This window comes from Prinia subflava, chromosome 1 (genome assembly GCF_021018805.1).
Source record: "Prinia subflava isolate CZ2003 ecotype Zambia chromosome 1, Cam_Psub_1.2, whole genome shotgun sequence".
Taxonomy (NCBI): domain Eukaryota; kingdom Metazoa; phylum Chordata; class Aves; order Passeriformes; family Cisticolidae; genus Prinia; species Prinia subflava.
In genome coordinates, this window is record NC_086247.1 from 111,430,794 (window position 1) to 111,458,534 (window position 27,741).

Below are 27,741 nucleotides of genomic sequence, written 5' to 3' on the forward strand. Positions count from 1 at the left end.
TTTAAAAAGCTGTTTATTATCACAGTGGACGAGTGGAAAAACATGACGCAGTGTACAGAGAAGGCTTCAGCAAATTACAAACAAGTCTTTAAAAAGTTACAGTTGTCTCTGAGTAAACAAGGCTCTCGCTGCAAGCTGCAGAAGTGTTGCTCCAATGCCCCTTACAAAGGGGCTGGTATGACTGGAAGAGCTTCAGCCAGAAACACTGTGCAGATAAACAAGGGATGTCTGGCTGCTCCCAGAGCAGCAACCAGTTTGCCCAGCATGACTCCCAGAGCTGTGGGAGCTGAGCCCCTGCTCTGGGTGAGCTGGGAGCAGGATGCTATGAAACCACTTGATTTTGTCAAACCCAGAGTGAGCTGTGCTCAGACCTTCAACCCAGTCCAAACAAGTGTTTGCTGCCCAAAATCACCTCCGGAAGGAGTGGCTGTGACTGGCTCTGTCTCCGGCACTGTAATCTTGTTCAGTGCCCAACTCTGTCCTATATGGAGCTGGGCTTGATCCTGCCTACCCTGAGGCTGCACTTAGCTGCTGCAGCCCTGTAAATGCTGCTGCCCCTGAAAACACTGCCTGGATGCCCCGCTTCTAACAGCCAGGTATGGAACAGGATTTGCAACAGGGCTGAGCTTGCCACTACAAACAATGCCAAAGGCTGCTCTAGCCCAAAAAAAGGGGCAGATGTGACTGCACTGGAAAGCTTGGGGGGAGCTATTTTAGTCAGTGAGTGAAATAAGGACAGGAACTGTAGTTTTAAGTATATTTTCTACCTGGTAAATGAACAAATAATTCTGTGATTAGAGCAACATAGGACCACACTTCCTCAAACCCAGGCAAACTACACCTCTGGTGAAAGTCCTTCCTTACACTGGTATCTTCTCCCTTCCATCAGAGTAGGCTGGCAAAACACACTTTGACAAGGTGCATGAGTCTCTGATTTGTTAAAGTCACTGAGAAGTCTTTAAAGGATTTGCTTTGGCAGATGTTTTGGCAATTGAAATCCAGCTCATCTGTAATTGTGTGCCCTTTTGCTTCAGTAAACAAATGGCTCAGGTGCAGAAATCATTCAAGTTAGCTGAGTTCCCTCTGGCATGGTTGAAAAACCTCATCTGTCTCCCTGTGAAAAATCAGTGTTGATACCACAGGCACAGAGGAAAAGCCACTGAAAAATAACTAAGTTGGTTTTCTTCCCTTTTTTTCCTTTGTCACTGCAGGTTTTGTGAGAAGCCCTAAGAGTATTTTAAAATGTGTTAGGGAGCTGAAGGGAGTAAACAGAACTGAAGACTGGGAAAGTTTTGCTACCACATAGGAAATGGAGAAGCTCTGACCTGCAAAGCAAGCATTTTCTTTGCTTCATGGGCCAGATCTGAGAGATGGGGAGGTGAGGGTTCATTGGTTGGCATTTTAACCGGAGATTCTTCTTCCAGCCTACCAAGGTTTTGTGGGTTAGTCAGCAACTGGAGAATTGTTTCGCAGAGTTTGGGGAGTGGGGATGGCAACATGGGAGAAGGAACGAAAATGGCTCACACCTTTCCATTTTAGGTTTATAAACTCAACTCTGCCTCTACACTGTGGGGTAGAGTCTGAGTTTATAAAGCTCCCACAAAAAATAATCAAATACCCCACTCCTTTGCTAACTGGTTTCTTTTAAAGCCTCTAAGGTTACACTCCCTAAACAGTAATCATTTGGGGGAGGATAATGTTTTCTTGCTGGTCCTTATTATTACTACTGCCCCTTGCCTTGCTCTGTCCACTGATTCAAGCATAGACTGAAAGCTTTCCAAGCCAATCTCAATCTTCCTGTGTGCTTGCCTGTTGCCGGGAGAAAGGATTTCTACTTGACGCAGTTGATTTTCAATCGCCCTTTCTGCCCACTGATGCTGGGCAACATGATATTGGTGTAGTGCCACCAGCACAGTGCTAGGCCAGGAGCCAAGGCAATGAACAGCCTGCTAATTAATTGTTCACATTTCTCTCCAGACCCCCTCCCCAGAACAAACACGGTGGAAACAGGACACAGCCGTTTCTACACAACCCTCTGGAAGTGTGAAGCAGAAGTGGTTCCCTGCTTGTGTTACAGTTTTACAGTGATGGCAGTAAGGACTTCTGGTTGGGTGAAAGAAAATGGATTTGCTTTGATATGGGAAAAAAAGATTACTGAAAGTAATCTGAGCTCAATGCATCCATTTCTACCTATCCAAAAAAACACAACAACAACAAAAAAGCAGTGTCTACAATGCTGCCTGTAGTCAGTGGAGAAATAGGGACCTAATTTCTAGGCAGTAAGAAGGAATTCATGTTCAAAACACTGACACCAAGCAACTACTATAGATACCATTTCTGGTAAAGCTGTGTATATATTCATTTTCAGTCCTGAGGCAGGTAATACTCACAGCTGGTGGAATTTGTACATCTTGCACCCTTTCTTGCATATGTATACTTGTGTGTCTTTATTTACGTATATAAATAAGTTAAGAGATTATTTACATCACTGTACAGAATAGATCTAAACTCAGTTATCAAAATGCATACACCTGCCAGTGGATTTAGTCTGTTAACACTTTGCATTTCATCTTCAAAGCACCGAACAAACATTAATTATTTACCCAGGCAACTTCCCACTCACCAAAAGGATTAAGAATAACAGACAGGGGAAGGGATGGAGCTGAGGGAATGCAGTGTGTTCATAAAAAGGCAGCTTATTGTGTATCTCTCTCCTGCCACGAGCACTGTAGATTTATGCCTTTATAAACTCTGCAGTCCAAGTGTAGGAGTAACCTTTGTTAACACCAACTTGGCAAAAAGGAAAAGTCCTCATTCAAAAGCAAATGATCCGCTCTTCATTTTCAAAAGCTTTAGCCTCTTCTTGGCTTATCGGGTTCCCGTTCAAGCTGCAGGAGTACAACAAAAAGGGATGTGAGTGAAAGGTAGTGACTATTGACCTTCTGTTTTTCTAAGGCTTTGGTGCAGAGGTTTGCAATGCCACGTGAGCTGCACACTTCTCAGCTGGGAATGGGTGTTGGGATACAGCTGTTCCCACTGCACATCTGAGGAACAAGGCTTCTCTCTAAGAAATAAAACCTGAACACACATCTCAGCTCCAGTTACTGAACTCAGCATTGGAAATCCAGCTGTTTGCACTTCAGCAAGCAGCACATAGCTGACAAAGGTTCTTACCAAGCAGCGGGCTGGTTAAAAGACATTTAAAGTCTCCAGAGAATTTTGTGTCTTCCATGACAACATGGGAAGAAAATTCTGTGAAGTACTCAGGCATTATTAATGTGAAATGACCAATAACAAAATTTTCAATTCTGGCTACATAAAGATAATCTACATTGATACTTACACCCCTGAAAATGAGCAGCCTGGTTAAGTGCTGCTCTCAGAAATGTTGAAATCCATTAAACCATTCCATACTTGGGTTAATGAATGCCTCTGAACATACAGGCCAGAATCAAAAGACAGATTTCAGTCTGAAGATTCAAAATGATCTGAGGGGGAATTGATGCTGCTTCTATAGACTAAAGCTGACAGTGGCTTTTGAAAAAAGTACCTCTTCCACATCTCCAGGGAACACACTAGTCAGACAGTGAGTCATTGTCTTTCTAAGCAGGAATTCAGTGTCCTTTCACTAAAACAAATACTTATATTTAAAAATAAATTTCATGTTCAATAATAAATCAGCAGTGCTAAAACCAGCTCAGTTCTATTGACTCCTGAGCTCCCTGAGGTGAGGGAAGGAATGTGGTATTTGGCTTTCTGCCTTAAATGTACACGTGGGACTATGTGATGCCCACCTAATCTAAAACAATCCTACGAAAAGTTAATCTCCTTGTAGCTTAGCACTTCCAGTATGTTTGGAGCACCGCCCAGCTTGTTTGGCATTTAGGTCCTGAAAAGCATGAACATGGTCAGAAGTTTAAAAATAAAAACAACAAGCAAAACTCGGTCTATAAATTCAGGCCCTGATTCTGCAAACACACACGTTCTACAAATCAGTGGTACAGACAGATGTGAAACAAGAGAACTGCCTGACATTCAGAACACACAAGGAAATGTTTCAGTGGCAGTGGCTTTTTCCCTGTTTGAAATCCACAGCTGGAACTACAACTCCTGCCTCACATAAACTTGCTCCGAAATTTTTAGGCTGGGAAGTAGTAAGGCCAGCAGGGTTTTAAAGGCAAAGAAAGTTTATAAAGTGAGCCTTTGACAAAGGGACCTTTACCAGATCTCTTGAATAGTTGTGTTCTCCTTGAGAGCTTCGCTGAGGCACTTCACCCCTTTGGCTGTAATTTGATTCTGGATAAGCCTAAAAAAAAAAAACAAACAAAAAACCATTTCAAGTCAATCTAACATAAGAACTGTTTTGCAGCACAATCTATGCTCAGCTTGACATCAAGGAGTAAAGCTGTCTGCCACAAAAAAATTACTGTGATTTTATCTGCAAGAATGGTACAAGTATTGGTCAAATGCCCCACATGCACTTCCAGAAACAGAGCTCAGAGTATTAATCTTTTCCTTTTAATCTTGCATGTGGTTGCATTCTGGAGATACTGAGAAATTTTAATTACACAGCTGACAAATTTCTGCTATGAACTGTTCACTAGTGGTATGGGATTGTGGTATTTGGACTGAGACAGACAAACCTCTCAGCTCTGCTTTCTTACTAAGAAGATTGTGAGACACTTTTAAGTGACGTACAGAAAATTCTAGCGTACAGACCGTGTTGTAGGCCTAGTGTTTTAGCAGTTATGATCTAGAAGCTCCCAAATCCTCCAGTCTTGCTTATCAGTCCAACAAGATCTTTGAAAAATAAAGCACAGATTTTGACTCTGGTATGAGCAGGTGCAAGTCTCAGTGAAACCAACTTACCAGCTATAAATTATGTCTCATCTGAGCTTAGGGAAGAAAAAAAAGCATACATGATATCCTCAAGCAGTGAAACTGATGAAGCAGTAGGTAACTCTTATTAACCACTGCAGACCATCCCACTAGCTAAAGATGAACAAAGGCCACTCCTCTGCATGAGCATAAAAATACTCATCAGCCTAGCTCAATTCAATACTCACCTTTCTGTCTACCAAGGTGAGCCCCATAGCTGTCCCATTCTATTTGACTGGTTGCATGAATCCCTCAGGATTCAGGATGAGGCTGAAAATTGAAGTGTATTGAACAATCTCTTAGGGAGGGAGGGAAGGATGCATTCCCATTAAAGGAGTATCTGCACTTGATATACGAATCAAAATGCAAAGGGGTCCAGTAGAATCTTTCAGCTACTGGAAAAAGACTTTAACTCGAGTTCAACTATCTATATAGGTCACCACCTTTTGGAGGTATCCACTGGTAATCAACAAAGTAGGATATAAATCTGTCCACTGGAAGACACCCTTGGACAATACTGAGCCATGACAAAGACATTTATCTCGATCACTATGCCTGCTTTGGCTGGGCTAAGTTTTACTATGAATTCAACCCAAATTGCTCAGTGAATTAGATCTGCAGCTGTGCACAAAGAAATAAAGCACTTCCCCCACTGCCTTTTCATTTTCAGGGTGATGGGCACCACAGCTTCTGCTGCTTTCAAAAGAGGCTATGAGTACTTGGTACCCATGGCAGCCAGCATGCTTCCTAAAAAGCTGGAACTAGGATTAATACAGGGAGTGGCTACAGTGCGGTCAGCCAAGTCTTTGTAAAGCATGTAAAGGAACTCCATGTCTGATGTTGCCTTGATCACTTAAAATGAATGAATGGCTATGTTTTTTTACAGCTCACATCTGCCCAGCCCCATCCATTGGCAACCTCTGAATTAGAAAAGCCATCGCTGCTTTTTCTTAGAAGTGTAAAAGGTCTCACTGTGACTGCTAGAAATAATCCCTGGTTTCCTGGGGATTGATGCCTTGGAGATGCATGTCTTGCATCAGTGTAGGGCAAATGTGACATGTATTTAAGTGTCTGTCATGTAGGTTCTTGGTTGAAGAGTTACTTCCATAGCACGATGATAAACAGAAAGAATTGTAATAACCTTATTCTATTCTAGCTGTCTGCTTGGGGTTTTGTGGTTTGGTGTTTTTTGGTTGTTTTTTTTTTTTTTTTTAACTTTTGGGTTTGAGGCCGATACTGTTTCCCTAAGGAGAGATGAAATCAATCATTAGTTTGAAAGTTACCAGAAACAGCTTGGACTTTTCCCTGTATGAAAGCAGGTTCCAAATGCTAGACAGCAGCTTTATTAACTTTCCATTAGAACTGTCTACAAGCAGTCAGCTGCATCCAGACCATGCACAGAAGCTGTTACTGTGACCTACATAGACTTGGAAGGTGAAGCTTTAATGCAGTGTCTGCCAAAGAGCCTGTGCCACTGTGGAATGTAACTCACCATAAATGCACCAGTTTCTTGTTGACCTTCAGCATCTCTGCAAAACTCATTGCTGCCTCATCATCCAGCTCGTTTTTAGTCAACCTAAGTGGGAGAGAAAATGTTCACTTAGGATGTTGACAATATTTTTCAGCCCCCTGTTTTTTCAGCTTGTCTGTGACTTAGCTTTAGACAGCCAAAGGGGGATGTGCTGCTCCTGCCCTCAGCATTTGTAAAGGCTGGACACAGAGAGATATTGAAGAGAAGCCCTAGAGGTAAAAGAGACAAGAGCATCAGATCTTTATTTCTCTGAGCAGTGTTCTAGAGATACTTTCTGAGGATGCTTTAGTGTCTAAAAGGTGGATGAGGTGTAGTGGGAAAAGGTTCAGACAACATTGAAGAGGTGCAAAAACTGAGGACAAAGAACTTGACTTCAGAAGACGGAAAAGAGAGAAGATGGGGAAAACAAGATGGAAGGAGCAGAGCGAGGGATGACACTGGCTCATTGGAATGTATCCCAAAGGACATGTGCTGCTGATCCATTGCTCATGTCCACATTCTTCCAAAGAGGTCTCTTATAGCTTGCTGAGAGTGAAGGCATAGGGGATGAGGGGAGGGAGAGAAGGAAGAGGGGAGAGTAGGAAGGGCAATGGGATTGGAGGAAATAAAACCACATTTTGCTCTGGAAAAGGAAGCAGAGGAGAAAGAGACCACACTGTCAATTACCAGAATATCCTCACGGAGTTGTTGTGTTGCATGGCTTCAGCAATGCTTTTGCCTCCCTCTGTCGTGATGCCATTGAATGCAAGACTGTGGAGTAAAGATGCAAATGTCTAAGAAGCAGCACCACTTGGCTCTCCCACTGCCAAATACAAGGCAATATCCTGGACCATCTGCTTCCCAGTTGTACAGCTCAGCATTTGTGTGTTTCGGAGGCTCACACACTTCACAAACCACTGAGCCCTTACAACTTTTACAAGTGAGAGCACCTCACAGGCTGCAGCCTGACTGCAGGTCTATCATACAGTTCACAAGGTTTGCTGTCAGTGAGTTGTGCTCTTGGGGCTGACAGCAGAGTTGCACCCAGTAATTTTGAGAGTTGAGGCTTTTAACAAGGACAAAGAGTTGTGCTTAGCAGTACACAGGTTTTTACATGCATTTGTCATCCCTGTACTAACTGGGCACTTTGTCCTTTAAGTCCTTCAGGCATCCAAATACCTCATTCTTCTTCCCAATACACCACCTTCCATTGTGTATGGAGAGATGAGCTTGTAAACGCTTTCCATTGCAAACCAAAACCATTTCTTAGTCTGCCCTTCAGTCTTTGAATAGACATTGGCAAAATCATCCAGTTAAAGTTAAACCCTGGGCTTTCAGAGTTCAAAAAGCATCTCCCCCCTCAAAATAATGCAAGGCCTTAAAAAAGGTAGAAAGGGGTACCAAATAGAGCAATGGCACAAGTATGTATTAAACTTCAGCTTAAACTGGATATTCTTAGTCCATCATGACTGGGCCTAAAAATGGCAAATAAAGTAAACTGATGTAGAAGGGATTATTCTTCCTAGGTCTTCATGTAAAGCTACCACAGGGGCTTACTATGAATTCAAATCATGGAGCAGGATTAGCCAGTGGGAGATAAATGAAGCCAAGAGCAAGCACATTGCAGAGCAGAGGATTCACCTTGCACAAGTGCCAGCAAACCTGAGCTCAAGACAGCACAGTTACTCCTCTTTATTTCTGCAAACACATTCATCAGCATACTTGCTCTTGTCTGAGAATCCCTGAGCTCTGATTAAAGTTCAAAATGTTTTCTTTTGAAAAACGCAAGTCTGCAATTGTGAGGCATCTGGGTGGATTGTGCAATTATGGGAAGATGGCTATTTCAGATGGCTTTTAAGTTTAAATATATCTAGGTCACTGCACCTGTACAGCTTTTAATTTTTAAGCTTGACTACCCGCTAGCAGAAAAGAGGACAAGGCACCAGCTCTGAAATCCCTGGATCTGAAGTGGCAGCAATAAACTCTCCAGAGATCCCCGAACTCCCAGAGTGTTTCTGAAGAAACTAGTGCCAAGTGCCACCTTGTGGGGAAACTAAGGAGCCTTGCCTGCTCCCTCACTGTGGAGGCCAGTGGAACTGGGAGACAAGTGGAAAGGGTCACCATGAACCCAGTGCTCCAGCTGTGTGGAGGGACTCCAAAACATCTTTAAATCCCCAGCCAGCATCTGAAAGTCTAGCAGGGATGGGCTCTGTAACACTGCTGGTTTCTGCTGTGCTTCCAACCTCACCCATCTTACGGCTTCCAGAAGGCTGGTTTGAGATCCATCCCTGAACTCCAGTGAGGATGGCATCTCACTAGAACTGAGTGTGTGGTGATGTAGCGCCACTGGAGCACAGGATAAGCCCAAATGTAAGAATGTCCCAGCCCCTACCCAAATGTATTATGGCCTAAAAAGTACTTTGGTAAGAGCTGCCACACTTACTCAATAGACACTGTTAATACTGAGCTCACTGGGAACCCGATTGTGTGACAGCTGGTGCCTCCTTCTGCTAATGCTCCCAGATCAAAATGGCACCCACTGACCATGTGCCTTCCCAAATGCCAGAACTCTGTGCAGCATGAGGGGAGGAGGTGCACACAGAGGAAAGGATGCCAGTCCAGTGGTATTTTTAACCTGCCTAAAGGCTGCACAGGGCTCTTTGACAGAGTCTGGCCTCTGGCTTGCACCAGGGACCTCTTGGCTGCACAGCAAAGGCTGCAATACCAGATGGCATTCCAGGCCAGCACTTGGTGGGAAGAGTCATTGCTCTGCAGCAGGATGGAAAAGCCAGCACTACACCGAGCTGCCTGGCTGTGCTGGTGTTTTACCTGACGTTTGTTAACCTGGGGTGGTTCCTCAGGGCCTCTGCAAATGCCTTTGCTCCTTCGTCTCCAACTTGATTACCCCACATCCTAGTGAAGAAAGGAGAACAGGAGACATCAGTTGTGGTGGCAATGCATTCTCCCTGTATCTCTCCTTCCTGATTACTTCAGTCTTTCCAGCAGGTATCCTCCCCACTGAGGCAGGTATGTTCCACTCCCTGCACATCACACCAGAACCTCTACTGACTCACCAGTACCCTCAAGAGGGTACAGCACAGAGGCAGCTCTAGGAGACAGCAGGAGTGCTTTTGGGATCACCTTGCTGCACACTGGTAAGAAATAGTATTTCCAATGGCAAAACAAGCCTTGATTACACAAAGGGTTATTTTGTGAGAGAAGATAACATGGTACAAGCTGGAGAGATTTGATCAACATTTACTAGGAGCATCTGGTCAGATCCTTTCTATGCAGACTAACCACTTAGAAAATTCACCCTGCATTATGAGGTTTGAAAACACCTCTGCTGAAGTGTGCATAGTTGGGTTTTTTCACAGGGATCCTGGCTTGATGACTCAGAGACACACTCAGCTTATGGGTAATTAGTTGGCAGCTCTTTTAAAATCAATTGAGCTCTGTGGTATCTAAACACATGGACTTCCAGTAAGTTCCCCAGAATTTCCTTGTCCTTCAGAGCCAGTGCAGTTTGCTATTTAAACGTTTCTGTCCAAGCTATCCTAAGTCCATTTAGAGTGATCATTTCCTCCACAGGAGAAAACAGTAGTCCTTTGCTGAAATTACAGAGAGTACAGCACAGCAGACCCAACTATTTGGAAGTGTGCAGGTTGCTCACTGTATTTGTGAAATGTTGTAGAACAACAAAATTAAAGGCCAAAAATCTGATTGTACAAATTGGATTTTCATGTTTCATGGCTACTGTGATTTTTATAATTGCCAGGCAGAGATTTTAATTCCATGTACTCATGTACTAAATTTTAAGAAATGTGTTCTCCTGTAGAATGAAAAACAGGGATTTGCCAGAGGGGGCAGAAAAATAAATGAAATAAATAAAATCTAGCACCTTTCCAGAGAAAGAGGGCAGGAACTAAAGGTTTGGAGTATATTCAGGCCTCTCTCCAATAATAGCCCTCTGCAGTTAGGGACAGACTAAGAGAAAAGAATAATGTGAATTCCTTTTTATTCTCCCAGCTCACAACTTTATCAGAATGTGATGCAGAAGGTTTGACAGTTGTAACAATGACACTCAATAACTAGGTGCAGTGCCAATTGTCATAAAACCACACAGACTTAAAAATAACCAAATATCTCTGGAGGAGCTGTGCTGCCATAAAAAAAGCAGCTAGCATTATATACTGTCCTCTTGTTTATTTGTTTCTCCTTTAAGTATCTGTCAGAACACTGAAAAAGGAAAAAACAGATGCCAAAACTCAAATGAAACATTGTGTGAACTGAAGAACAACAAAGCAGCCCTCCTTTTCCATGGAAAATGTGGCTATGCCTCTACACTCATTTGTTCTAATGCTGCTGTTGAGGAGGGAAGGAATAGGAGGAGGAGAGAAGGTAAGCATGAAAAAAAAAAGGAATACAAAGGGATTTACAGGTGCCTGGCCAAGATCAAGACCTAAGTTCTGCTCCTTAGCACTGAACTTACCCAATTTCAAACATTGTCTTGCTCTTCTGGATGGCCTGGGCAAGGCACTTCCCTCCTTCGCTCGTTATTTTGTTTGCTCCTATTCTGCACAAAATACATAAATTGATGGGGTGCATCACTTACAACTGTGCAGCTATCAGAACACCGGTTCAGAGAGCCACACAAGTATTTAAGGCTAATTAACTCTGGAGGATACCTGCAGTTATCAAAGATTAACCCAGAGTGAAAAAATACTACAGGCACTTGACCTTTGACTATAAGACATAATTTTATGTTGTCTTCTGCATATTTTGCATGTCAGCCCTCCAAATCAGAAATATTGCAGTAGTCTTGGGTTTGGTGCTCAGTATGTTAGAAATGAGCTTTAGGAACTCATCCTCAGGGTAAAGACTTCAGCCTTGTTTTTAATATAATTCATAGCATCAGCAATTGGTACAGAGCTCATGAATTACATGCAGCATGTTTCAGGATGCCACAGGGAACAGAATATTTCTTGACTGTGTGTTTCCAGAGGAGACTGCAGCTCATAAGCACAGACTGCAATAGTTTCAAGTCTTTCTGTTGTAAGCACAGGCTCTGGGCAGTGGCATAGGTCAGTGCAGCAGTCAGTCTCTGGCTGGCATTTTACACAAAGCCTTTTCTATTTTTGGCCTATGAGGATATCAAATGGCTGGAGTTCAAGGGAGAGATAATTGCATATAGATTGATTTAAAGAACAAACCAAACCCAAATCCCCCAATTTACATTTACATAAAACTGTCTTGTTGGGCTGACTTTGGGCACATGAAGGTGCACTCTATGTCAAAATAATCTCTAGGGTTACTATGTAGTCTGAAAGCAATCATCTTTCAACAAGCTTTTTTTTTTTTGTTAAAGCCACATTAAATAAGCAAAGCACTGTCAAAGCAGTGGAAGAACCAAAGTGCTCCTGGGTTTCTAAATATTTCAAGTAGGAAGGATGCGGCTAGAGTGGGGTTTCACACCAAGTCAGTGGTAGGACAAGGACTAGAACCCAAGATTCCCTGGCTGACAGTTCCTACATGCCCTCCAAAAGCTGACACTGCTGCAGTTACCTCTGGTTTCTGCTATGGTCACAACGAAACCATGGGTTAATGATCTACTTTTATGTCCAACCAATGTGCATGGCCACACACTCTTATCCGGGGCAGTTCCAGGAATTAAAGGGAACAACTCACCAGGTGAATTTGGGGAATTCCAGAGTTGAGGTATGACACCAGCACAGCCTGACCCCAGTGGCCCATAAAAGAGCAGACACTAAAAAGCTTGGTATTAAATCCAAGGGAATTTGCCTGCTGGAAGCAGCAGCAAGGTCCATGCAAAACTTAAGCCTCACTCAGGTGCTCAGACTGGATTTAGGTAAAGAACAGGTCTCATGCACTCCTTTAACTCACTACTATATTCCAGAAAAGACTATGGTTTCAAGAGTTTCACCTGCTGCCATCCACTGCTAGACTACTGCAAATAAATATACAAATGCAATCTAAATGACATTTCATTCCAAATAAAATTTGTGTCTTTTTTTCTACTCTTCCTCCCCTTACAAGTTGCATAACCTTAATTAGGATAGTGCAGGAAGGAAAAAAAAATCCAACATACTTAACATATTCCAGGCTTGAACACTCTTCAATTAGTTTTGCAACATATTTGGCTCCAACATCAGTGATTTGGTTGTTGTATAAGCTTAAAGAAAAATCACATTGGTAAAAATAGATTATTACTGCTGTTAAATATTTACAACCTGAATGTTTTATGATGCACACATAGCATCTATCTTTTCTGTACGGCTTTGTACGTATTCACAGTTGCTTGTATTTCTGTTTTGATATATAATTCATATTGTGATGGGCTAGATAAAAAAATATAAGGAGACCAGACTGCAAGTCATGAATATTTATACAATTTTTTAAATAAATGTTCTCCACAAGCAAACAAAGCTTCCCTTTATTCCTGTGCTAGTACAGAAATAATATTGCTGGAAGATAAGTCAAAAGACAAAACACCATAATGCACTTCTGGTCTTTTAAAAGTCATTAAATCCCCTTGCAAATATTACTGAAGAGCAGATACCTGAGCAGTTGTACTTACATTAGGGCACTGGAGGAAAAAAGCTATTCTTGGTATTCACATTCACCTTTCAAAAAGTCATTTTTATGTAGCTACTTAACCAAGAGCAGGAAGTCAGAGCTAGCATGCCTTCCAGCTTCAACTTCATTAAGAACTAATTAAGCTCTTGAAAAAAATTGGTATCTTGAACATGACACTTGAAACTGCATGTTCCTGACACTAGTCTCTACCAAGCTGTATCTGCTTTGCATAGTTGAAATAAATCAGTTTACAGCAGGGAAAACAGCAGGCTATAACTACACATCCTCTCTTGCTTGCAGTCTATCCCTTCCACAGCAAGAAGGCTTTTGGTATAAAAATTGGCATGCTCACACAGTTCAGTAACCTGACAGTGGTCCACACTGTGTCATAGAAGGGTTTGATGCCAGCAGGAGGCTGTGAGGGAGTGTGATGGGAGAGGAAGGTGTGGTCCTTGTCCCAGTGAACTGTTACAGAATCATTTCTGACACAAAAGCTGCTTTGCTTAAATGAGGAGGTGACTGTAGTTTCCAACCCATCTCTGCTGTGTCAGTACTGACAGCATCAGTGTTTTATTATCTAGTATCACTGCTGAGTGTTTTGCTCCCAGTCTGGTACATACCCCAAGAAAGACACAATTTGGTACTTGGAGAGTTCCTCATACAAGATCTTCACGCCGTGATCTGTGACCTGATTTACACTGAGCCTGGAAAGAAGGGAGTGCAAAGTCTGAATCAATACATCTTACAAATGTTCATTACCCGTGAGTTAACAAATAACTGGAGGCCTATGCATTTTCCTTTGATATATTAACAGGTCCTTGTTCCACATATTAAAAACTGTTAAGGGAAATGTGAGCTCAGCTTCATGTGGCTCACTCCAAAACTGATTAAAATCAGAGAGCCCCGCATCTCCTAGGTAATGCCCTGGAAGCTGTCCATGGAACTGAGAACAATAAAATGTAGGAAGTCAGCCACCAGATAAACATCTCACCCTCCTCCTGTGCTTACTGTGATTTCATCAAGGAAGTCTGTTTAACACCCCAGCAAAAGCAAGCTGCCCAAACTACTAGTCTTGTAATCTTCTCTCTGAGTACACAGTGAAAGCCAGGCATCTTGAAAGTCACCACACATTCAGGCTTCACCAAATAAAGGTTGTGAAAAGCCCTGGCCAGAAAACAGAACTGTGCTCCCATAGGTGTGCTAAATGTTTCTAATTTTATTGTCCCAGCCAGACACAAAACAAATCAATGTCAGTCATTCACAGAACAAAAATGCTTCTTCTCACAGTTGTTTTGGGGTGGAGTTTTTGTTGTTGTTGTTTTGCATTTTTTGTTTTGTTTTGTTTTTTGTAACTCCTCAAGCTTTTTCAGCTTCACTAAATGGACAGGTTCAAGTGAGGCATCCCAATTGCTGTGAATCGCATTTTCTGGACAAAGCTGCCCCTATGAAAACACTTTGACCACATTTAGTTTGCACAGAAACACAGTAGCTGAGGCTTTCCTGCTGAGAGTCCCTAATCACCATAGCCTCCCTAGCCTTTGCAAGTTAGCAACCTGGTCCCATTGGAATGCACCAGCACACAGGAGAGATCAGCCAATTTCTACAGATCAGAACAGTCTGCTTCTTTGAAAGGGATGGTTAAGTTGTCGGAAACAACTTTTCCTGGCCTGCAGAAATTGCTCATGAGGAATAAAAGTTCCAGCATCTGAAGTTCCATAAAGACAAGAGGGCAACCTAAAAGACTGTTTTGGTGCTGGGGATGGTGCTAGGATCACACTGTGTATGGCATGATCACATGAAGGCACAGAGAATGAAAGGCTGGCCTTCTCTTCTTTGTTTTGTCTTACATACTTATGCATTTTCCCAAGGAGTTTCCTTATTGCTTTCTCTTGGAAGGTGAGTCAATTTGCAAATAACTGGGAAAAAAACAAGAGTCACTGGCTTTGATTTATTCCTACAGGAAAACAAGGCAAGGCACAGCCAAACAAGAGGAATAAATCCAGTTGTTAAAAAAAACCCTCTCCTGAGGCTGAAGGAGCTTTAAAAATATATATATAAAGTTCCTGATTTTCTGCACCTAAATGCTTGGACAAATAAGATATAGCTACATGGTACAACCTTAAGGGCTGGAGGTGAAACAACCTGGCCTGTGATGGTCGAGGTGGAGTTAGAGGTCTGCCTGTTCACACCAAGCCATGCCCTCCCTTCACATCACCTCAGGGAAATACCACATCTGAAGGTGTCAGCTACATCCTTTGATGGATGTACATGATAGCTTCTGTCCTATGAAAGCCAGACATTTTGACAGGATGCAAAAGCAAGAAATTCAGAGCTTCTGATCAAGGGAAATTGTGAATAGGAGATCCTCCCTTATGCCTTATGACCAAGGGCAAAGATGGCCTCAGGCAATCTTCAGATAATGGAGGATGCCCTTATGTTTCCTTTTTCCCTTAAGCACCTTCTCTCATAAAAATCTTCTTCTGAGACAGAACAACTTGAGATGGAGCTAACTAAATCTACAGGTTTAAACAGTCTGTGCTTCTCAGGACTTCTTACCAACTTTTTCACTTTGGTTTCCAAATTCACAGCTTATCTCTGTTCCTGTGACTAAATGAACAAAGATTGCAGAAGATCTGAAACATTAATTTCCCGCAGCACTAATCCTCATCTTTCTCCACTTGCGAGATCAATTCCTTCGACCCACCACTTTGTGGAATAAACGAAGAGTACGCAAGGACCTGCTTACATACAGAGACTCCTACCTGATCACTGCAAGCTTGCTGAAACAAGGTTGCAGCTGTTTTATTCCATAGTCATGGATGTTGTTGTTGTCCAAATCCAGAGCCAGGCGCTTCTGGAAGTGGTGCACGACAAAGGAAATGGCGCTGCAGTCGGCGGAGCAGGCGTTGCAGTAGGCCAGCTTGATGTAGTTGGCGTGCATGCGGCGGGCTGCCATCCTGCCCACCTTCTCACTCTGCGTCTCGTACAGGCACCTCAGCATCCACACAAAGTTGGGCTGCACCTGCACCTGATTGTAGCTTTTAAGCCTGGACCGAGTGAAGCCTTTCAGGTGGGATTTCATGCTCCTCCCTAGGTATGTGATGAGCGTTTTTCTCTTCCTCTTAATGACCGCAGGTGAAACTAAATGTCTGAAGAGCTTCTCCTTGGATCCAGAAAGTAGGCCACAAAGAAACACGTTGGTAAAATTAAAATGTTCTGTATTTTGGAAAGGATCCTCCCCTGCTAGCTGTTTCTTCAACCAGGGGATACGAAGGCAAGTAGGCTGGGCAGTCTCCATGGAAGAACATTCATTGAAAAACTCGAGTAACTCCTCGGGACCCACCTTCTCCTCCATAACCAAGAACAAAGCCGTGAAAAAAGACTGAAGGGTTAAGTGCAAGAACTCATACGTGGCCTGACTGTCACAGCCACTGTAACCTTTAACTGTCCTGAGAAAGCCCAATTGCAAATCTTCTTCAGAGATGTTTGCCGATGAGACTTCATCCTGCTCAAAGATAAAGGAAGAGCTCTCCATCCCTTTGTATGCCATTTTACCCAAAGCTAGAAGACTTTCCTTTCTTGATTTGAACATCTCTGCTTGGCTCCTGATATTGCTCTTCAGCAAACTTGTTTTCACAGATCGGTTCAGGTGGACTTCAATCATGAGCAAAAATACATCTGTTAATGTAACAGAACTGTCTGGAAGCTCGTGGCTGTCAAACATGGAGTGGAAGTGCTCAAAGCATTTGAAGATAATCCAGCAAAATAAAGGCACTGAACATAAACTGCAGAGATTTGGGTTAGCTTCCAACTGGTTTGATACCAGTCCTCGACGCCGCTCATCTTTGAAAAACAGAGCTGTGTATTCCTTCAGGTTATTCCTGGAGAAACCGCGGAGCAACACTTTCTTCCTAATGATGTTTTTTTGGATCTCAGTTCCTGTCCTGGCGGTAAGAACTTTCTTGGATCCCTTAAGAAGCTTTCCTCTGAGAAGGCTTACGAGCAGTGCCAGGGGGTGGATGGGTTCATTGGGTGAGCATATCTCCGGTACGCTGCTGAGATCAAAGTTGGAATAGATCTCATCAAAGCCATCAAAAGTGAAAAGAACTGTGTGAGGGAACTGCAAGATGTGATGGAACACTTCTGTGGGGTCCTGGTCTGGGTAGCAATTATATTTGAAGAGCAGGTCTTTCAAACATATGGCTTCATCTTCCTTGAAGCAGCTAAACATCCTACACCGAAAACGGAAGAAAAACTTGGCCCCTATGTCCAATTCTTTTCTGGCCCAAAGGCTTTGTATCTTTTGCAGCAAGATGGATTTTCCAATTCCTGCGTCACCATAGACATAAACAGTCTCTCCATCTTCATTAATTAGCCCAACTGCATCATCAAAAAGGGCTTCTAATTGATCCACCTGGCCAAGACTCTCATTGGTAAAACTGACCAGCTCCATAATACTGTTGGAGTAGATTTCTTCAAGCAGCATCTCCTCCTTCTGAGCGTACAACATAACAAACTTGGAGTCCCGTCCCAGTTCATGTCTGAGTTTCTGGCAATACCTGCTAACTAAAAAGACAGTGAACTATTATTAAGGAGACTTTTATTTAAAAACCTATATATACAATGATCCACCTCTTTGGGAACTCAGAGAGGGGAATACACAAAAGTAATTCTAATGTGAAAAGGATTCTTGGGCAGATTAATTCTATTTGTGCTGCCATCATCACTTGGGAAATTCAGGTGCTCAAAAAGATGAGCCACCACTTCCTGAAAGCCAGTACTGATGCTGCATTGGTTTAAGGAGCTGCTATCCTTCAGCTGAGACTCAAAGACAAGCCCCTGACCCTTTGTTAAAGGCTGCTTAACTCTCTGCAAAGGCTTGTTGGAGTTGTTGGTCACTAATTTCACTGTACTTATATTCTACCTGCAGTTCTATCAGGTAGGTGGTTATTCTTTCCTAACTTCTTCAGTCATTTATATTATTGCAAATAGAAGCCATGCATTTTAGAAACCAAGTGCCAGGCACCTCAAAAGATTTTTTTACGATGACAGAAAAAAAGAGAATCTCAGTTATTGTGCAACATTGGCTTGTGCTTTTCAACAGAAACTTTGCTTCAGATGGGGACAAAGTAATTTTTATATTTATGTAGTATGGAAAAACCTCTCCAGAAGAAATAATTTCTGCAATACTTAAACTCTGATTTTTAGGGTTGCTAAAAATCATCATTTAGGATGACAGAAAAAATTTCCAAGGAAAGGACTTCAGAAGGTCTAGTCTTACCTCCTGCTGAGAACGGAATCATTTCTGACATCAGATGAGATTACTCAGGGCTTTGTCTAGTTCTATCTTGAAAACCCCCAAGCATGGAGACTGCACAGCCTCCCTGGGTAACCTGCCTCATTGCTTGACTGTTCTCATCATGAAATACTGGCTAGTCCATAGCCAAAACATCACAGTGTTGCTAATAAATTGTAGTAGAGGCCTAGAAAATACTAGAGCTGGCACAAGGTGGTTCTGCCATTGTGTTACACACCCACAAACAAATGCAGAAAGAGCCTGAGTTTAACAAAACAGGATGTCATTTATCAACATCACCCTTGTGTTATACAGTGTGCCTTTTAACTTGGCTACCACTGCTAGCAAGCACACAGTTATGTTCCCTGGCTGTGCCTGCCTGAACTCCTGCTCTCCTGCCACCTGGTTGGAGCTTCCTACATAGCCCGGCAGTTCTAAGGGAAGGGGTAGAGATGCATGACCTTACCTGGATCTGTATTTACCACAGGTTTACTACAAATATTCTCTGAAGGCTCATAGCCTATTTCATCCAGCCAAGGCTGAAGTTCGTAGTAAGCATCAGTGACTTTCTGCAGGACATAAACGAAATACTCCGAAACTTCTTCTCCCTTGCTTTGAACCAAGTCTAGAATTTTGCGAACCTGAAGAAACACCACAGGAAAGATCACTGATACACAGCATTTTATCATACCAATGCTTGTCAACCGCTTTAGGATCCTTTCTGGACTGGAGCAGGGGGCCAAAATCAAAATTGGTGCTTCAAAAAGGTGAAATCAATATCTAGCCCTGAATTGGAACCATCACGAAACTCAACTGCTGTTTGTGTTTGAGTGCTGCGAGAGAGTTGGTTCTGCAAGTTAAGGTCTGAACTTGTAGCTCAGTCACACTGACCAGAAACAAAATGGATAAATACCACTCCTCAAGAGGGAACCTAAAGGATTTCCTCAGCTTGGCTAGATTGTGTGTTTTAAATCCTGTGCTGTTTAAAATGAAAATAGAGGTGGTTTCTCAGTGCCCTAAATTCACCCTCTATTTTGTAAATACTCCAGTCACATTTGGATTTACTTCAGGATCCAGCCAGGTCCAGAGCAGGGCAGGCTGAATCCCTCCCTGGATCTTAACGCTGAGCCAAAACCCTGCAACTTTTCCTTCCAACACAGCAACTCAGTTCTCCAGGCTCTCTGTGTACAATGGCCCCACTGCCTGCAGTTATTACCAAAATGGCTACCAGGCAGTGGCTGGAGCAGTTCAGCCCGAAGTGTCACCTCCATGGGCAGAGCAGAGGGTGATCTCTGTGCACCAGCACAAGGCAGTCCTAGTACAAAACCCTCTGCAAGACAGAGCAATCATCTGGGAACACATTTTCAATGTTGGGATCCCCTTGCTAGAAATGAATGAAGAATATAGTTCTAAAGCAGACAAAGAGTTTCCAGAGACTGTGGTCTCTTGTGAGCTTAAATCAGAGTGCTGTACATGCAGCACAGCAAACACATGGAGCTTTTTCTGACAATTTGTATGCTCTAAAAAGCAATTTTATGCCTCCCAGAGAAGCTCCCACAGAGTCCACTTCACTTACACTGCTGTGGCCTGCTCTCTGTCTCTGCTTAGACTCCTGATGCATGGCCTCCCCCTCAGCTTTGGTACAACAACCATGCATATTATGCTGAACAATAAGAAACTGAGATAATCATACAGTGTGCATTTATTCAGCTTGTACCCTACACACAGTGTGAGCACTGTGTTAACCATTTCAACATGCCAGCAAGAATGATTATTTTATGAAAATCTGCACTGTTGGTGAAATCCAAGGTCTTTGAATTTTTTATGGTTTGCCTGCCCCTATCTGTGACAGGGTTCTGAAGCTGCCTGATTGGTTGGTCTGGGAAACAACCTCCTCAGCTGCTTCAAGTTAAGATGCAAAGACCAACTGTGTACATGGTAATTTTCTCCTAAGGAAAGTAAATAATTTTTGCTCCTGATGTCCAAAGATGAATTAAAACACCAAACATGCCAGGGTACATCCATTTTCCATAGAAACATTTACAATGTGCACAGGTCTTTAAAGAGAAAGGAAGGTGTTCATACAGACAACAAACAATCATTAACTTCTAAAACAACATTTCATTTCTGTCTCTCCTAAAGCAGGATGATCTGTCCCACAGCATCCTAAAGCAGATTTTCCTTGCTACACTCTAACAGCCATGTGGCCACCTCTTTATCAGAGAACAAAGCTGCAGCTGGGAGGGATGGAACAGCAATTACCACCCTGCTAAGTTCTTACAGCTGCCAACGGGCATAACCAGCAGTGCCAGCCGTGCTGGAAAGGGATGTGCTGCAGACACTCATCCAGGGAGAACGGGGTGGGAAAACTACATAACAACAAAGACTAGAAAACACACCAGAGGTTAAATTGTCAGACAAGCCCTTAAAATCTGGTGATCAACCGAAAGTAACCAAAAACTTCACTGGCTAGAGAAAAAAAAAATATACCTTATCTGCTTGAGTAGGAAACTGGACAACGATCTCTGCATCTTCAGTGGAGAAGTAGTCGTTCTTAATCAAGTTATCAATCAAACACTGCGTGTTCCTGATCCTACCCACCAGAAGCTCTCGGTGAACCTTCAGCAAAGCAATGAAGGACTGAGGGCTTGCTCCTGGAGGTTTTTTCACAGAAATGTCCACATTAGCACAAAGTTGGCCTGCCATAGTTGAGATACCAAGAAGCTGCTCCACCAAGCCTCATGTTTGAAAAACTGTCCATTTGTAGTGACAGGTCAGCTTGGATTTAACTTCAGGCAAACAAGAAATCTGTCCTTCATATCACTGAGCCTGCAAAAAGTAATTGTACAGAACCTAAGTTTAAACCTTATTTTATGCATATACATCCTTCAATTAGACATCACAGAAGACTCCCAAACTCTGTGTAGTACCATGGCCAACTTTGCAATAACGTTTCTTCCTCAGGTACTTCCACTTATTTGTTCAGGTTTTGAAAAATAAAGTATCTACAACAGGCAGTCCCACTCCTGTACCAGTATTTTACTCTAGCTTGCCTTAAACACCACCACTGGCATCTGCTTTATTAACTGCCTGTTCCTAGTGCATAATTTAACATTTTTTAATTAGCTTTTCATGTTTCAGTAGACAAAGCAGGGCATCTGTCCAGACATAATCTGGACAAGAAAATAAGCAGAATAAAATTATACTTCAGAGCAATTAATTTTGTAGGAGGAATTAATTTATAGTAGCAATTCACGCTGTTTTTCGTTGTTACGAGAGACTCTATAAAGTGCTGCAAATATAATACCTGTTCCTGCAAGCAAGGCCTTGTGAACCCGAGGCAGTTTTAGCTAAACTAGGGAAAAGAGTTTAGCTTCAGGAAACCAGGTTCACCAGCACCAGGAGGGATGTTATTTTGAAACCATACTCTTTAGCATGAATGCTCTCTCCCAGTCTGCAAATGTATGTATGTATAGTGTAAGCCCTTGTTCTCTAGAGCACCTCTTGGGAGCTTTTTTTAGATGTCCATTTATTCCTATTTTTCTCTACAAGGCATAAAGCAAAAGGAATCAGGATCAGACTGCTCTCTATTGTGTTACTAAAGCAGGGCTTGTAATTGTAGTTAATATGCCCACCATATAGTAGGCATGAAGTTATGTTGTAATTACAATTCAACAGTAAGTTCATTTAGGTACCATTTAGGTACAAACTTGCACATACCATTTCCCATGCAGGAAGCTAATTTTTTGCCAAGATCACAACTGAATCACCTCCACACAGACAATGAGAATCTGCATGATCTGCATGACTGACAACCCCCAGTAACAGTTAAAATATACTGTTGTTTCTGCAGGTCTAGGGATATCTGGAAGAATGTTCTTAGATTCTGATTACAGTCATATCAACAAAACCAAAATACAAAACCCTTCAACAATTCTGTAAATGTGCCAACTCTGCTGCTACAACATTCTCACAATTTCTCAAGACATTTGCAGTGATGGCAAACTTTTCCAAATGCTCCCCAGCACTCCCCTGTCAAGCCCTGCCAGCTCACAGATTATTCTAAGTGACCTGCTACTGGAACAATCTCACTTCTATGGGTTTTCTATATCAGAAGCTGCTGTCTACATCACTGAAGCTTGTCCTGCTTGATGCTGGAGAAAGACACAGTTTATGGTACTGCATTTTAGTGATACTAACTATCTAAACTCAAACCAGCAGGGCACCCCAGCTTAGCTCCTCGGATTTCCCAGTAGGTCCCAGCTTAAGGTTGCTGACCTGCATGGATGCAGATAACTGCATTGAGTTGGGCTCTCCAAGGGCTGAGACCTGGCAAATCCCCAGCATAACTGTTCTGGGTCACAGCCAACTCCCCAAACGGCAAAACTGTTTCAAACAAGTGGAATGCAACCAATAATCTGAATTTCTTACCACACCAGTAAGTGACTGCATCTACTCAGACAAATCAACCTTTCATTACTCCATGCAGATGACCCACCCGAGGAAGTGGCTGACTTCTGAGTCACTCAGCTTCCTGGAAGCCACACTGGTACATCTCTGTTCAAGAAAGCTCATTCCATAAATGAAGACCAAGCATGTTAAAAACATCATTTAGTCTTAAATCTTTGTGGGCTTTAGTTAAAGAGATAGCATCACCTTAAAACATGCAATAAAGATATTAACCCTATTCTTTCGAGATACTGCAATCCACCCAACATTCCCCACTTGTTTGGCTATTGCAGGACCACATTATTCTAATGCATTTTCTTTCCTCCTACTTTGTAAGAAGAACTGAGACAAATATTCAGAAAGCCGTAAGAACGAACCAACGTGCTGTCAAGTGCACAAATCAAACAGAAGTATTGTTTTCACTATTTCAGTTCTATCTACAAAGAGCATAAGACAAGAAAGAAGAAATACAGCAGCAGGACAGAACATGAAAAATATGGGATGACCAGAAGGTCTCAAAGATGTCTGCCCTGCATCTGACTATGTCCAAGTCAGTCCATGTCATGGTTGCTACTGGAAGGGGTGTGCATACAAATGCGGCAGGATAGAGCATGGTCCCTTTCACACAGGGTGATCTGCAGGAGAATGGAGAAACAAGAAACCAAGCAAAAAGGAATATAAAGTGAGGCTAAACATTAGGGAGAAAAGGAGAAAAAACAAAAATGCCAAGCAGGGAAGTCAGCACTGGCAATATGAATTCTGTGCACGATGACGTACTCAGTGACATTTGCAGTGAAAATAATAAATTTAATGCAAAACCTCACACCATCCAGTACTGGAGTACTAAGTACTTTTTGTCAGTCGTTTTTAGTAAGAAAAAAATTGAAATTTCCACTGTTCACCGAGAAAGAAAATCCATACCAGAGGAACAGATGGACACTTTAAATGGTGCTGGAACAGAAAGAATTCCTGCTACATGTATTCATAGCAAAGTGTATCAGCCATATGAAGAAACCTGACATACATGATTCTGTTTCACTAGGGCTTTCTTTGTGGTGTTGGGGTTTCTTTTGCTGTTGGGGTTTTTTTTGGTGGTGTTTTTAAAAACATGAGGCAAGTGTGTGACAACATGAGGTCTCCAGCTTATCTGCAAGCCCATCACCTCTCTTTCTGGAAAGTCCCAGCTTCCACAGTGCTTCAATAAGAGTTTTTCAGTGAGGGAACACAAGGTTACTCTGTCTCTCATGGAAGGATCTGTCAGTTTTACAATTCTAGGTTATCTTTACACGTCTGGTTATATAAACATTTGGTATGTTTAAAGGTAAATGCTTGTGCAGCTCATAAATAGGCATTGAAAGCACTTCCTTACTAGGGTGCATACAGTGTTTTTTGCCTTATCTTGGGCCCTCCAGATGCTGTATTCAATTCCAGTGCAATTCGTGTGACTGATGTTGCATCAGTCATGGAGAAAAGACTGAGATATACATTAATGTGAGACACCTCAGTGTACTGCCTTCCATTTCTGAAAGGGCTAAAGTGAATAAAAGCATTTTTCTGAAAGACACCTTAAGGCTCTCACAAGCTACGGTCAAAACAGATCACCTGTTCTAACAGCAACAGCTTGTGAACACATCTATTTGAAGAAATGAGCAAGAAGAAGGGAAAGATTTGCAAACCTGACACAGCAGCTGAAACAGCAGAACACCTAAGGAGGAATGGAGACAGACAAGACAGATGATGGCTGATTGAAGAAGGAGTCTGATATGGAGAGACAAATAGGAGAAACACTCATTGGGAAAAGCTTCCTATCTGGGAACAGAATGGACTTCTTGTTCCTAAGAGGAAAAATAAAAAACCCAATTACTTATTGACAAGGCTGCCAATGATGTTGGAGATGAAATGCAATTAGCCATTTTGAGGACAGCAAAGTCCATCAGGTGAAGAAGGCAGGAAACAATCTATAAGGAATTAAAAAGAACCCGAGAGCAGAATACTCACCCACCAGCTGAAAAAGCCAAGAAGAAAGGGAAGACAGGGTCTTGGCCAAATGAAATTTTGATGGGGATTGAAGTGATATAAGAAGCAACAGCAAGTGTGGCAATCAATGCTATCATAAACCTATGCAACTGAGAATAAAAAGAGGAAGCAAGATGGGGATCAGGCCAGGAATAAGGAGGGAAATGAAAAAGGGAAATGAAATTTGTCATAGCAAGAGGTACAGTAAAACCATCAGTACTTCCAGCAAGGTTTTGTACAATCCCTGTCAATAAACTGCAGTGGCACCAATGCTTTCTACATGAAGGCACTGCCACTCTTATCTCGTGTTCCTCTGAGTTCCCTCTACTCTCAGCATTGTGCAAGCAAATATACATTTCTACTTTTCCTGGCCCTGCCCTTCTCACATCCTCTTTTTACTAAGATCTCCTAGCTCCTTCTTCTAACAAAACTGCAAAGTCTGTTCCACTCCCAGTGCTGCAAGATCCCTGGCAGCAAAGAATGTGTTGGTTTATTGCAACAAGGTCTTGTCAAAGGTAAATGCTGTAGATAAAAGGTCTGAAGGATCTCACAGAACAGCTAAAAAACATTTAAACTTTTGGGCCAGCTATGGAATTGAGTCCTTATTGAGGTGGCTGCTCCAAGAAAACTGTGCAGGATGAGGCAGTAAAGGCAATGCAAGGAGCAACTTAATTACCAACTGTCCCTTAAAGCAACTGATTTGAGACCAATCTAGAATATTTCGGAAGAGCTGAAAATTCAGTCAATACTACTTCTTCTGCAGTCTTGCTATTGTGACAGGAACTGTTCCTCTAAACTGCCTGTGAAATAAAGCCCTGTGCTGCTTACCTAGTTACCTGCAAACAGTAGCTGGAATATCTTCAGGATTTACACAGCACCTTGTAGCCAGCTCTGGCAGGACAACAGTGAAGCATACAGACCTGAGTGCCAGCCCAGGGCCAGTGGAGGCCCCAGCAGCACAGCCCTCTGTCCGTAGCATTCAAAACACAATCACTCTTCCAGAGGTAGCTGTATGAAAACCACGCTCCATTTCACACGAAATGGAGCCCCATGCCCTTTGTGTCTCCAAGTCAGTTTGTTTCCTGAGAAAAGCTATTTTACAGTGCCAGTTACTCATTACAGAGTCATTACAGCAAGAAGAGAACTGGAAACTGCTATGCTTGGTAATCTGGACTCTTTCAGGCCAGCAAAAATTCAACTTTTTGCCGTCATTGGGAGAGACAGAAAAAGGACTGATTTTCCACATCTTATGTCATGCATGCAACAGCAGTCAGTGACTATAGTAAGTGAATAAAATTCCTATTTCCACACAGTAGCTCTCACATTTAAAAGAACTGCAGCTTTTTACTTAGTTCAAGAACAGAAAAAAACATGCAGAAATCAGAGACAAATGGGCACATATGCTACACAAAATGTCTTTTGATGAGAAGCGATGCAGTGTATTCCCAAAGGTACTAAAAAATGGCCTTTTATTAATATAGCAAAAATGGTGCATTGGTAGATCTTGTACAGCGTCCCTGTGCAGATCTTAAATTATTCTGTTTGTGTGAATTACAGCATGCTCATCACACCCCACTTCACAATCTCTAACTATCATCACGAATGCTACATACATCAATAAATGCCCAGGGAGCCACATGTTAACATCATGTTCCTGTAAATCCATTACAACTCACGTGCTCTTGCATCACTCTGGGGTCACAGAGATCAGTATCTTTCTGTGGTTTTTCCGCCCTCCCCTCTCTTCTGACTATATCATAAGCTTTTGTAAGCATCCCTAGTTATCTGAGGAGCAACAGGCATAAAAGAACACAAAAGACATTATTTCTGCCTCCATCTGATAAAATGACAAGCTTTTCTTTAAAAGGCACAGGCTTTGACACAAATATTCACATCCCTCACAGGTTTTGTTCCTACGTATCTGAACAGATTCCTTTGTATAGAAAGAGTACTTTATATATAGTGTTTGGATGCATTAAGGAGCCCCTGTCAAGAAGACTTTATGCAGCTTCCTTGTAACTCCTTCCCGGTGGGAAAAGATCAATAAATAATAAGGAGCCAGTACTAGAAGGCAAAGATACTTTATCCAACCAGAGAAATCTTGGGGATTTTTTTTTTTTTAAGAGACAGAGGAGGAGGGGCAATTTACTGCTGTCTATAAAGATGGAACTGCTTTTTCACCGTCATTTACTATTTTCACATTCAACCAGCAGTGAATCGTACACTGGAAAGTTGCAGCTGATGGGATCTCGGAGCTGCTGGGATCACGGCCCGGCCCCGGGCACCATCCCGCCCCGCGAAGCGCTCCCGCCCCCGCTCTCCCAGCCTCTTTCGCGGTAGATGAGCGAAGCACCGGGGCCTAAGAGCGCCGCGTGACTCCGCGCACGGATTGAGATCTCCGCTCCGGCTTGCGGGGAAGCGATGGCACCGCACCCCGCTACCGCCGCTCACCGGGCAGCGAGGAGGGGAGCCACGCAGTCCTCCCACCTCCTCCGTCCCTGGGACCTCGCCACCCTTCCCCAACAGCCCTCGGGAACACCACATCCTCGCCAGCATCTGGAACACCATTTACGCGGGGCAGCGCTGCTGTGTGTGGTACGAAGGCGCTGTCCCCACGCCGAGGAGCAGCGGGCGCTGCTGCCCGCTCCCCGTCACACGGCGCCGGCCGCCGCCCCCCGGCCGGGAGGGAGCCTCCTGAGGAAACACGGAGGAGCCCCGAAGTTTCCAGCTCAGGAGCGGCGCAGCCCTTCCCCTCCCACCTTGCAAGCCTTTCACGCGGTACCACAGAAACTTTGCTTTACACACAGCAGACATTCGAGCTCGCAGCCGCCAGCCCTCTCCCTCGGCAGCCCGCCGGCGCCCCGGCCCTTCCCCGGCACTCACCGCGGCGGCGAAGGGACGGAGGCCAAGGGAGGAGCCCACGGCGCTTCCCTCAGCCCCTCCCGCCCCACACGCGGTCTCTCCACCCCGGCGGGAAGCGGCCCCTCCCCGCGCA

General features: G+C 43.1%; 1 protein-coding gene across 7 annotated transcripts; it reads right to left on the bottom strand.

Moving 5' to 3' along the window:
* Positions 1 to 27,727, bottom strand: NOD1 (nucleotide binding oligomerization domain containing 1). 7 transcript variants are annotated; one of them, XR_010081552.1, is made up of 14 exons: positions 27,552 to 27,622; positions 22,713 to 22,838; positions 20,772 to 21,110; positions 18,748 to 18,922; positions 15,748 to 17,551; positions 13,606 to 13,689; positions 12,498 to 12,581; positions 10,881 to 10,964; positions 9,218 to 9,301; positions 7,076 to 7,159; positions 6,371 to 6,454; positions 4,223 to 4,306; positions 3,795 to 3,889; positions 1 to 2,888 (listed from the first exon to the last, which is right to left on the bottom strand). XR_010081552.1 is itself a non-coding variant. In XM_063408258.1 (13 exons), the coding sequence occupies exons 3-13, from the start codon at positions 20,985 to 20,987 to the stop codon at positions 2,816 to 2,818; spliced, it is 2,856 nt and encodes a 951-aa protein (XP_063264328.1). In that variant the 5' UTR covers positions 20,988 to 21,110; positions 22,713 to 22,838; positions 27,552 to 27,619; the 3' UTR covers positions 1 to 2,815. The 7 variants fall into 7 exon arrangements, 4 of the variants coding, with proteins under 4 accessions (XP_063264328.1, XP_063264348.1, XP_063264338.1 ...); XM_063408258.1 differs by lacking the exon at positions 3,795 to 3,889 and having other exon boundaries at positions 27,552 to 27,619; XM_063408278.1 differs by lacking the exons at positions 3,795 to 3,889; positions 22,713 to 22,838; positions 27,552 to 27,622 and adding an exon at positions 27,630 to 27,727.
* Between the last annotated feature and the right edge of the window lie 14 nt (positions 27,728 to 27,741).